Here is a 12639-nt window from a genome sequence, read left to right as displayed (position 1 = left end):
CAAACATACCCTTAGTTCTTTCTCTGTATACAGATAATTGATAGGCATGTCAAATGTTTCCCCTCTTTGCATTTATATAATGACCCTGTCTGGTTAACTGTATTGATACTAAAACACACAGAATACGTTAGGTGGGACCAGTCTAAGGGTATCATGCTTTCCCCGACTTAAATGGAAAAAGTGGACGTAAGACTCTAAGAGGCTGTTGGTAGTCTTCTCTGGGAGGTTGCCCCTCTTGGTGTAGTGATACTACATTGTTTCTGTCAATTTCTAGTATCATCTGAAATTCACAGTGTAAGAGAGAAAAGAGGGACAAGGAGGAAACGGGAAGAACTAGGGAACTAGGTTCTTCTATATTCGTTATATGTTGTCTGTGGCTATTGGAGCAATTTTGATCCAATTTTGTTTTATTATGGGTGGTATACTTTTGTATTTGATTTGTTTTTTCTGTTTTTATTTTGGAGCATATGATATTTTGGAGAAACTCTTGATGATGGTAGCTGTCCAATTCTTTGACTTTAGACGTGGGGTCCAAGCACATCAAATACTTTTGAAAACTCCACATGAAAAATATGATTAAGTTTATGTCGTTAAATGCACAAGGCTTAAATACAAATAGAAAGAGGAGAAGATTGTATGCCTCGTTAGTTGAACATGATATACAACTGGCATTTATACAAGAAACTCATTGGTTAAAGGATCGTACCCAGAAATGGGGAGGGGACAAGTTTCCCACCATTGTTCATGCCTCATTAACGAATAACAAAAAAAGAGGGGTTGCAGTTATTTTTAATAGTAATCTCAATGTTGAAATTAATTATATTGAACAGGATACAGAAGCTAGATCTATAATTATTGTCTGTGCCATTGATAATACGGTCTATACTTTAGTCAATGTGTATCTGCCGAATGTAGATCCTATGGCTAAATTTTTGTCTATAATGAGCCAAGTTGATAAAGTGCACAAAGGCCATCTAATTATAGCTGGGGACTTCAACTGTGTCAGTGACCCTAAAATGGATAAGTTGTATACATTTGGCACTCTAACTGATAAAAGAACTATTAAGCAGGCCAAAAAACTCCATACTATCTGCAAACAATACAACCTGCATGATATATGGAGAATATTGCATCCAACCGACAAAGATTACTCTCATCAATCTTGTGTACATGGATCATATTCTAGGATTGATTTTTGTCTATTGGATGCAAATTCGATTTCTTTATGCAACACAAGTGAAATTAAAGATAGTATTTGGTCAGATCATAGTTTTATATTAATGGAGCTCGGAAATAAATCTCCCCCAGTCCGAAATATTCGGAGACTGAACGATGCTCTTATTAATGATCCAAAGAGCAAGGAGGAACTAACCCAATTATTAAAATATTTTTGTCAGGAGAACAGCTCCTCCGATACATCTCCAGCAAACAATTGGTGTACACATAAATCAGTTATGCGCGGATATTTAATTAAATTAGCCCACATTATGAAGATCAATACTGGAAAGACCTTAAGTGATTTGTATATTGAGTTTTATAATCTATCGAAACTTAATAAACAGAATCCCTCTGCAGAAATAAACACAAAGTTAAAAGGGTTACAAAAACAAATAAATCTAAGGTTGAACAGAAAATTAGAACAAATATTCATAAATTAAAACTAAATAATTACTATACGGGGAATAGAGCAAATAAAAATCTGTCCAAACGATTACAAAATTTCAACGCAAAAAATAGAGTCGAACAACTGACAGACGGTCAAAAGGTTTACTCGACCCCTTCTTCAATAGGGGAAAGATTTAACCAATTCTATGAGGATTTGTATAATTTAAAACTGTCCCCTAAGGTTAATGATATTAAAAAGTATTTACTTGACACGCAAATACCAAAAGTTACATATCAGGATTTATTAAACTTAAATAAAACCATTTCGGAGGACGAAGTTCAGTTCCAAATAAATAGATTACCCATAAATAAAACTCCGGGTCCGGATGGTTTTACAAATTTATATTATAAACATATGCAGTTTTTATTGATTAAACCTCTAACGGATATGTTCAATCAAATAGCCATAAACGAGTCTTTTCCAACGGAACTACTACAAGCAAATATCATTCCTATATTAAAACAAAATAAAAGTAGTACCGATCCCAGCAACTACAGACCTATAGCGTTAATTAACGTAGACATGAAGCTATACGCGGCTATAATCGCGGAGAGAATCAAGTCTATAATTACGACCCTGATCCATCCGGACCAGATTGGGTTTGTACCGGGTAGGTTAGCATCCAGTAATACTAGGAGAATAATAGATATTGTAGATTTGGCCAATAGAGATCAGTTGCCCCTCCTGGCCCTGTCTTTAGATGCTGAAAAAGCATTTGACAGGGTCGGGTGGGGTTACTTAGCTGAAGTTCTTACTGCTTTCGGGCTTACAGGTTGGATACACAATGCCATAATGGCTTTGTATTCTGCTCCTTCTGCACGCACTGTGGGCCCCAACATTACTGCAGGGTGGTTTGCTCTTAAAAATGGTACGCGACAAGGGTGCCCACTCTCCCCCTTGTTGTATATTTTGTCCATTGAGCCTTTGGCTATTAATATCAGGAACAACCCACGAATTAGAGGTGTTCAAATGGATACTCTGGATGTCAAAATATCTCTCTATGCGGATGATGCGTTACTTACGCTCTCCGCTCCAGAGTCGTCTCTGAAATTCTTAATGTTTGAAATTGACAGATATTCCATTATTTCAAATTTTAAATTAAATATTAATAAATCCACAGTAATGTTCATGAATATGAGCAGTGAACAAGTCACTACCTTAGCCGACACTTACAAATTCATATGGACCGATTCAGAAATAAACTATTTGGGACTAGTTATAACTGCTAACCCAGCCGGAATAATGGAGAGGAATATTTTGATTTTCATTCGCAACATGAATCTTAAACTTAAAAAATGGAGAAATTTAGAAACTTCATGGCAGGGTAAAATCAATATTATAAATTCATAAATTTTACCTAAATGGCTATATTTGTTCTCCATGATACCACTCAAAGTCCCTCTACCCTGGTTGGCAATGATTCAATCTAGTTTTAACAATTTTATCTGGAACTATAAAAAACCCAGAATTACTCAAAAGATCCTAACTAAAAAGTTGAGCAATGGCGGTCTAAATTTCCCTAGCATTGTATATAGTTACCAAGTGAATATTATTAGGCATATTTATCTTCTCCAGGATCCTAAACAGGTCTTTGAGCCCTGGTATATTATAGAATCCAAAGTGGCTCATTTGGATAAATTACAACATTCTTTGTGGACAACTACAAAGACTTCCCTTAAAAACTCTCCTCTAACTAGCTCGTTGATATTATCCCAGATGCTGGGAGAATGGCTAAATATTAAGAAAAAACTAAGCATAAATAATTCCATCCCGAAAACATGTACGCTGGACATATTGGAAATATTGATAGAAGATTTCTCGTTAAAGCACTGGAATAATGTTGACAAACTGAGGATTGCAGACATTATGCAGGGAGATAAGATCGTACCTTTCCAAAGCATTATAGATACTCACCATATTCCAGGTGGAGAAATCTTTACTTATCTTCGCTTAAAAAATTTTATCCACAAAAATGTTATCAAATCATCTAATATATTTGCCAAGAAATTGGAATTTATTTTTCGAAGCCAAGCCATCAGAAAGATTGTGTCTGTGGCAGCGTCCTTGTTGGAGCTGTTTAAAGAATCCCCTCACAGACTGATTAAAAGGTGGGAACTAGAATTAGATTTGCAGATTTCTGTAGAGGAGTGGAACTCCTCTCTAACTATGGTAAATAAATATATACACTGCCTTAATCTGTCTGAGTGCCATTTTAAAGTTTTATATAGATGGTACTATACTCCAGCCAGACTGGCCAGAATATATGATTCTACAGATCCAACGTGTTGGAGATGTGGAAGTCAGCCAGGTACTTACACACATATATGGTGGACCTGCCCTGCGGTTAAATATTTATGGTTATGGGCGTTTAATATCTTTACAGCCATGACGACAAATAGAATTGAGGAGAATGCCGCTGCGGCCCTCTTACATTTAAACCTGACTTTCAATTCCCAGAAGGATGTTTGTTTTGCCATTCATTGCCTAGTCGCCGTCAAAATCATTATTGCGCGACATTGGAAATCTTCAAAGCCGTTTGACAAGCGACTATTGATTGATCAGATCATGTTCCAAATGTCAATGGAATATGAGCTGATCAACAATTCGACTTTTATGTCGAAGAAGCAACAATGGTACAAAGATTGGTTAAAAAAATACAAGGGTTTATTTGGACACTCTTCTAGCTAGACAGCTTATTATATTTGTATTTTATTGTGAAGTATTTGTTGGCCTTACTATGGGATAAATCAAATAGAATATAAAATAGATGTGGATCTAAATAAACGATTATGTGCTCTAAATTATCTGCTCCAAAATTTGGTGATGGTCTTTTTTTTTTTTTTTTTTTGTTATTTATGCTGGTTCCGATGGGATCATTATGCCACTATCTTTCTGTACAATGTCAAATAATGTGTAATAATTTATTCAAATATTTATTTGTTTGTAACACTGTACATGAATTGAATCTCTTAAGACCCAACATAATTGTCTTTTTTTTGTGAAAAAGGAAAATGTTTCAATAAAAATTTATTAAAAAAAATATATATATACCATACATAGCAGGCATCTTCTTATCCCTTTTATTGACTAGCTTCCTTTATATTTCTCATTGTGGCAATTTTCCATCCATTTACATAGCTCTTACATGTTCGGTTGTATGCAAAATGTCTTGTGCCCATCTGTTCATATTGTTGCCTAGTGTTATGTGTAAAATCAGTATTATATGTTATGAGTCTATTTAGCACCAGTTGCAGTAGGTTTTTGTCTATTTTGAGCTCCTCGGTATATCTATATCTTTGATCTGCCTCTAATTACAGTTTTTTTTTCTTCACCAGCTTGTCTTTCTCACTCTCAACTGTCTATCACTGTATGAAGTCACACACCGGCATACTTGCTCTAATTTCACATGTTGATCACTGGTTGCATGCAGCACACACTGTGATTTCACTGTTTACCCTTAGACACTTCAATCACACGCAGCCACAGTCCTCTATCTCCTGCATCTCCTCCTATTTGTCGATTCTCGGCTTCTACATTTGATGATCGATTGGACTCATGTACAGATATGCTTTAGCTGAGATACTTTAGTAACAAGCCTTCACTCTTTCTACCCTTTCCTCCTTGTGTATATGTAGTTGTTTTTATACCCCGACACTCTTTGTTATACATTGTATGCTTGTTTCTTAGCAACACTAGGTGTATGTGCCCACACATTTCTACATCATCACGCAAACATGGGTTCATACTGAGTTAGCATTTTGTAGAATATTTATATTCAGAGTATATTTATTGTATATATATATATGTTTTAGACTCACTGATGTTCCTAATTTTTCTAAATTCTTTATCTATGGCATTCACCAGTGTCTACCAAACAATGCTAATAGTAGAAAACGTGGTGGTGGGCAGCTGTATATTGTTTATTGATAACTGTCTCCTTTCACTCCCACCCAAATTAATTCCTTTCCAATCCTCCTGTCAATATATACAGTGGCTCGATGTTGAGAATTGTACTTCTGTTCTTTTAATAGAAAAACATTATTTAACATTGTTCCATAAACTTTAATGATATTTTTAATCTGTGAATGTTTATGTTGGGTGATTTGGTCATTATTTAAACTATTAGTATTTTATTTGAAACTTCAGGGTTCCTTTACCGACCCTCTTTTCCCCAAAAAATCTTTAAATGTGACTCTTTCCTCAGCCCTTGTCATATTTCTTCCTGTTAAATCTTCTCATTGCTCTGACCCATATTTCCCCTCTCATCGTCCGGTCTCCATTTTAAGCATCGTCTTTTAAGACTTACATTGCAATGCAAGGTTCCAGTCTGATGTTTCTTTTCAGGAAGCTGTCAAGATCACCACCATGCAGATACTCCAACACGTAGCATAGATGGGTCTGGTTGACAATAAAATACAATGGGATTTACTTCACAACACAAACACTTAAACATCAAACAGAAAACTTGTTAAAACATTATTTCTCGTACTTTGCAATTATTTTTTCTATGGCAATCTAAATCCTAGAGCTGTGGAAAAAAAAACGATGGTCTGTTTAAGGAACCAACTGTAATGGAGTGCCTTTGATCACTGTGTTTATGCCATTTTGAGAGGAAAAAAAAACATGCGGAAACATGAATGCCTTGATTTATAATCCTTAAAACCTATTAAGATTGGAATATATATATATATTTTAAAAAAAAATAACAGATAAATCAGAATGTAACCCAAAACTGACACTAGATGTTTTCTAAGAGTAAATTTGGTGATACCACTGATCACTCCTGAATAGGCAAATTCGCAATAATTTTTTGCTTCCCGTTAGCCATGAAATATCGGAAATTCAATTCTTCACCTAAGTTTTGAAATATCGAAACTTCAAACAAAGTGCAAGAGTTCAGAATGTTGGCAAATACAAAATTATAGCGTTTTGGCATCAAGTTGAGATTGGCGCATTGAAACATAATTTTTGTTCTTGCCAGCACAAACATGATCCTCTGCATTGAAGCTGACCTGAGAACCCTCTGCAACGACTCCTAGGGTTGAGTGTGCTGATTCTCTTTGTTCCTGAGTGATGGAACATTCCTTTGCCACTTTTATAAGTGTCACTGGTGCCAGGAATCTAGCAATCCCTCTGACACTGCACTTGAGAGTTCAGCACTTTTAGTGCTTAACCCCTTAAGGACCAAACTTCTGGAATAAAAGGGAATCATGACGTGTCACACACGTCATGTGTCCTTAAGGGGTTAAGGGACTGAGCATCTCTCTAGTACTGTAACTGCTATTCACATCAAGTTAACAAAATACATAGCACAAACACAATTAATATTGAAAACTTTGAAAGAAATGTTTAAAATATAGCCATGTGAAATATGCAAAGAACACAAAATAAGTACAAATTTGAGCATTCCATATGTAGCTTAATGGATAATGCAAAAATTACTCTTTCTAATTATGAGTTGCTAATCTTTCTTAATCTGGATGGAGTTAGTGAACGAGCTAGGTATGGGTTAGAAACTATACAAAATCAAGTCCTGTGCTTAAACGCCCACTACTCCTGGCAGCAGCAGTGACTATGGTACACATCAGCCCCAATACATACAATATAAAACAAAGCAAAAGAGTTACTTGCTCACTATCCCAAATCCCTGTGGACATTTAAATAACTGGAGGCTTTTTAGTATCACTCACAAATACCCTTCTTTATCTCATTAGAGATTTTTACCTGTTAGCTGAAGACAGGAAGGTGAATTTTTAGTGTAGGATTATTCACCTAAGAGGTTTGCCTTAACGTGGCAGGTGAGTCTATAGTAGGCACAGTGCACAAAGTAACTTTTTTTCTTTTGTATATATTGGTTAGAAACCAATTTGCCACAGAAAATTTAAAGCAAACATCTGCAGATATATTGCTGGTTGGTTTGTTTATGGAAAGTTGATTTATGACCATTAAGGAATTACCGGGATCTGAAATGCTCCATAGGCTTTGGTTAGGTAAGGACTTCCGGCTGCCATCTCCAGCACTCGACGTTCAGTGAGTGTCCTCTCGGAGGCTTCAGTGAGAAGGTCTTTCTTTCTCACTATTTTCAAAGCCACCACCTTCTTCGTTGTTTTATCCGATGCCAGGAAGACCTGAATGACACATAAATAAAAAGGCTTTCAGAATGTTGTGTCAATTCTTGTGTGATAACATATCTATTAGCATGATGTATTTAAAGGAAAACTGACACAAATGTTTTAAATGTAGCAAGCTATATTTACCTTAAAGGACACTATAGGCACCCTGACCAGTTCAGCTCATTGAAGTGATTTGGGTGCATAGTTCCAGGCTCCTTGACCCTGCAAAGGTAATTATTGCAGTCTTTAATAAACTACGATAATTACCTTTGAGGGTAAACTCCAACTCTAGTGGTTTTCTACCAAACAGCCACTAGAGGGACTTCCGGGTTATTAGGTGACATTCACGCTATGCATGAGGACATCCAGTGTCATGTTAAACCCCCTATGGTACTAATACTAATGCAAGCATGGCCATTGCCGTGCATACGCATTAGTCTTCCCTGCCGGATGACGTCAGCAGGGGAGGAGCAGAGGCAAACCCAAACAAGCGCCGACAGGGCTTTAACTCCTTCTGCAGCACGGGGGTGAGGGCTGTGAGGCAGGGGGAAGCTATGGTGCCAGGAAAACAACTTTGATTTCCTGGCACTATATTTTCCCTTTAAGAAACCTACGGTGTCGTTATTATATTACAGACATATCTTGTAAAATACATTATTATTTTGTTTTTTAGTCTTTCTCCTTTAAACTATCTTTAATATGCCCTATGATCAAAAACACACCAGAGTAGCTGTGCACAAATCCAATCCCTGCCCTGTTAATATACTGAAGTCTGTACCAGATATGGCTGATTGAAGCTAATGTATCAGATAGATTGTGATAAAAGCATATTCATTCACAGTGTTTAGCATTCTAATGGTATATCTAAACCATTGGCACCACTTATAATTTATAGCAGCGATGGCGAACCTATGGCAGGCGTGCCACAGATGGCACGCTGAGCCCTCTCTGTGGGCATGCTACCATAGATCACTGCTAGGGTGCCCAGCAGTGTATTCACCGCGAGGCACTGCCTTATGGGCGGCACTGCCTTATGTTCTGGGGGACCCAAGAGCTGGCCGGCTGGCCACCTTTGGGCCCCCCCATGAGGCGGGCGGCAGCTTCTATTGCGCAGCAACCTCGCGCTGCTTAGTGATGCCGGGAGCCAGAATATGATGTCAGACCACTCACAAATCCACTCACTCTTTACTTGCTAAGGTGCTTCTCCAGCCTTTTAACAATACATACACTCATAGAAGGGCACTCACTGGTCTTCTTAATTTGCAAACTTTATTCACCAATTGTAGAGAAAAAGATGAAAAAAACTGTATAAAAGGCGCTTATAAAATATTGAAAATAGTGTAGATGCTACAACACTCTTGTGTGTGTCCCTCACACCCACCTCAAATTGTAGAAACTAGAAGAAAGGTAGAAAAGCCAGAGGCAGTTCACCTATATGAGGGGAGCATACAGTGATAATAATGGATACCTACCCTATAACAAGGGTCGTCTAGTCCTGATATTGTTGCAGTATCACTTTAAATTCAGCGTATATATACATAGAAAGAAAAACATATACAGGGAAATAATAGTGCAAATCTGTTTGGTAATTAACCGTTGTGCAGTGATCAAAACAGAATGCTAACTCACATTTTTTAGAGCCTAAGATGGGATAGGCTCAAATCACTTGCGCTTTAGTACCCTCTGGTGGTACTTGTCCCCTTTTTTTGAAGCGTTGGTGGAATCCCTCAGAGATAAGAGATACAAAGAAAACGTAATAGGAGATAATATAGTGTAGTAACTTAGGTTATAAAGGTGAGTATACTGTATCTTTAAATAGGTGCTCACCTTATTCAGAGCCAGGTACTCGGCTCTGAGTTTACCAGCTTGAGTGTCAATGAGGGAGACACTTTCCCTTCTTGGAGCAGGTTTGGTGAAGATCAGAGAAGACTTGAATTAAAAATAAAAATGTATTTTGCCAGCAGGCAGTAAAATACAAACAAATAAAATAGAATAAAAAAATGTCCCATAAATATCCTTCACTTCCGAGATGCGTTTCACCCTACTTGAGGGCTTTCTCAATCGGTGTTCTATTATTAAACATTATTCCTTTCCTTGCTATGCAAACATAACCTATAATGGAGGTCTTTAATCGCCACTCCGATTTACCTCTAACACTCACTTGATAATCAGTTTGAGAAGATATTAACTGTTCAACTGTCTCAGAACCGGAATACATTACCTCCTTTGCTTCCCATGGCCATTGGTCTCCCATATTAGTACCTCCACACACATAGCAGTTGGTTACATTAAGACTACCAGCAATGCTCTCGGCTAGATCTATAAATAAGTTTTTCGCATTATGGGGGATCTTATTTTCCACACTCATCTCCTCATAGAAGGAATGAAAGACCTGATGAGTCTGGGTTGCCACAGTATCGGTCTCTATTCCTATAAATAATATTGTCTCAGGATCCAAACCTGTTCCATATATCTGGAACCCAAATAAGTTACCAAACCTATCTATAAATCGTTCTGGGTCATTGATAAGTATATGGACTGGGTTACACTCCCTGGACTTACAATATGGCTTGGTAGGCAACTTAGTGACGATCATATCCTTATCTACTGTCTGTCCCCAGGTTGCCCACCCCACACAGGACCAATACGGACAATAATTGTATTCTTTATTTGGGCATTTTGGATCTATATATCTATACTTACTACTGGGGCAAATATACTTATCATTAGACCCATACGTTCTTTCCCATTTAAGATCACCACATACATTCCACGGTTTTCTACCACCTGATATCGCCTTACATGCATCAAATAGCAAAACACCTGGAGAATGTACGGTTTCTAGTATGGTCTTATTTATCAGGGTCCCCTGTGAGTCTCCATTCCGAATAGTCAACCAAATTGTACGGGGTTGATACTCAGGGCTAAAACACTTAGGTTCTCCTGCTCCTAAATGGCATACACTATAGTCTATGCCTAAGTATCTACACTTAGATACATGTCCTTTACACTCATACTGTGAATGCCAAATAAGGGTTTGGGAAATGTGATTGCCTGTTTTCGTAGTCTTAATGCAAACCTCGCAGCCTGGTGTGTTGGTACCTCTACCTTCCTGAATAATTAAAAACACACACATATATACATTATTAAACACATCACTCCTGACATCTTCTTTCTAACTCTTCGACCGTGCGATGGCACCTCAGCTTCCAGGTATGTGAGGGCTGCAGGGAATGGAGTCCTTCTGATCATCACTTTCCTTCACAGAGATCCCTTCAAGACACTCTGGCTATGTAACGTAGGCAGGTGGTCAGGCTTTATTATGGCTGTCAAAACACCTACTTGCTGATCTCTTGTTGATGTTCCCTTGTAACAAAACTCTTCGCAAAAATCACTTTCAATCCAACTGGGTCACTTTCTTCAACCGGATCTTGCAGGGATTCTCAGGATCTTGTGTAGCTTGCCAAGAATCTGCTGCTGCTGGTTTAACCCTGGAGTGATGAATCCACAGAGTCACTTCGGCCACCTTTATAGCTGTTGGGGTTTACAAAAGAACAACATAAGGACCCCTCCACTTTGTCCCCAACGGTACACTGTTCCACTCCTTTATCCAAACTTGTTCTCCTGGATGATCAGAATGGACAGGTGGATAAATATTCACAGGTAACCTATCTTGTACCCATTTCTGTACCTCCTCCATAGTTTTACCCAACTCTACAATCTGCTGCCGGGTAATTCCTTCTCCCAACTGACTCAAATCCCCCCTTAAGTTACTAAGTACGGGAGGTGGACGCCCATACATAATTTCAAAAGGTGAGAGACCCATCCTTCTGGTAGGTGTACTACGAATGCGCAACAGAGCTATTGGCAAAAGAACATTCCACTTGAGTTGAGTTTCTTGACACATTTTTGCCAATTGGCTCTTAATAGTTCTGTTCATCCTTTCCACTTTCCCAGAACTCTGAGGCCTATATGCTGTATGAAGTTTCCACTTAATACCAAGCATATGAGTCAGTTGTTGTAGACACTGGTGAACAAAATCGGAAGAGAGGAGTGTATACCGCGCCTAGAGGTATTAGTATAAAAAATTATAAAAAATTATACATACATATAGTCGATGTAAATTTTGACAATGGATGGTAACCTCAAAATAAAAAGCAAAACATAATAGTGCAATACAGTAAATAAACAAGAAAGGTCAAATAAAGCTATACACAGTCCACTCACATGGGGATGAGCTATAACAGAGCTCAGCTGTGAGGCGCCTGGACGGTATAATCCCCGTCTCGGGATATATGGTGGTATTGCTTCAGGGATTTTCCAAGGTGCAGTGGTGCGTAGATCATAAAATCCAAAAATAAAAATATGGCAGCATATGGTGAAGTACGTACTGATAGAGTGGTAACAAGTATAAAAGGTATTATACTTACAATTTCTAGAGCATATAACCTGCTCTAGTATAGACAGCCTAGGTGGTATAATCCCCACCAGGGATATGCAGGATCCAGGGAGTAGAAGGTAATAATAATTAAATAATAATAATAATAATTAAAAATATATATAAAAGTAGGCTAAAAGAAGTACTTTAATATATAAAACAAACAGGTATAATTACAAGTTATCATCATGGGTGACTTTAATCTTCCTGATGTGAATTGGAAAACAAAAATAGCTACTTGTGCCAGGAGCACACATATTCTAAACTCCCTACTGGGATTGTCTCTAAAACAAGTCGTTGAGGAGCCAACTCGTAAAGAGGCCATACTAGATTTAGTGTTAACAAATGGAGATTTGGTATCAGATATTACTGTAGGTGAAAGTTTAGGATCCAGTGATCATCAGTCAGTGTGGTTTAATATA

At 37.7% G+C, this 12639-nt stretch overlaps 1 protein-coding gene across 1 annotated transcript in view; it reads right to left on the bottom strand.

Moving 5' to 3' along the window:
* Window positions 1–1541: 1541 nt before the first annotated feature.
* LOC134586353 (protein kinase C-like) overlaps window positions 1542–12639 on the bottom strand; it is a 53280-nt gene continuing 42182 nt past the window's right edge. The window contains exons 8-10 of the mRNA XM_063441826.1: window positions 7624–7794; window positions 5973–6064; window positions 1542–1569 (exon numbers count right to left, since the gene is read on the bottom strand). Coding sequence (XP_063297896.1) covers window positions 1542–1569; window positions 5973–6064; window positions 7624–7794 — 291 coding nt within the window. The remainder of the gene's footprint in view (window positions 1570–5972; window positions 6065–7623; window positions 7795–12639) is intronic.

The sequence above is a fragment of the Pelobates fuscus genome, chromosome 2, assembly GCF_036172605.1.
Source record: "Pelobates fuscus isolate aPelFus1 chromosome 2, aPelFus1.pri, whole genome shotgun sequence".
In the NCBI taxonomy this organism is placed as follows: domain Eukaryota; kingdom Metazoa; phylum Chordata; class Amphibia; order Anura; family Pelobatidae; genus Pelobates; species Pelobates fuscus.
Note: the sequence above shows the minus strand (reverse complement) of the source record. Positions and strands in the feature narration are given on the sequence as shown.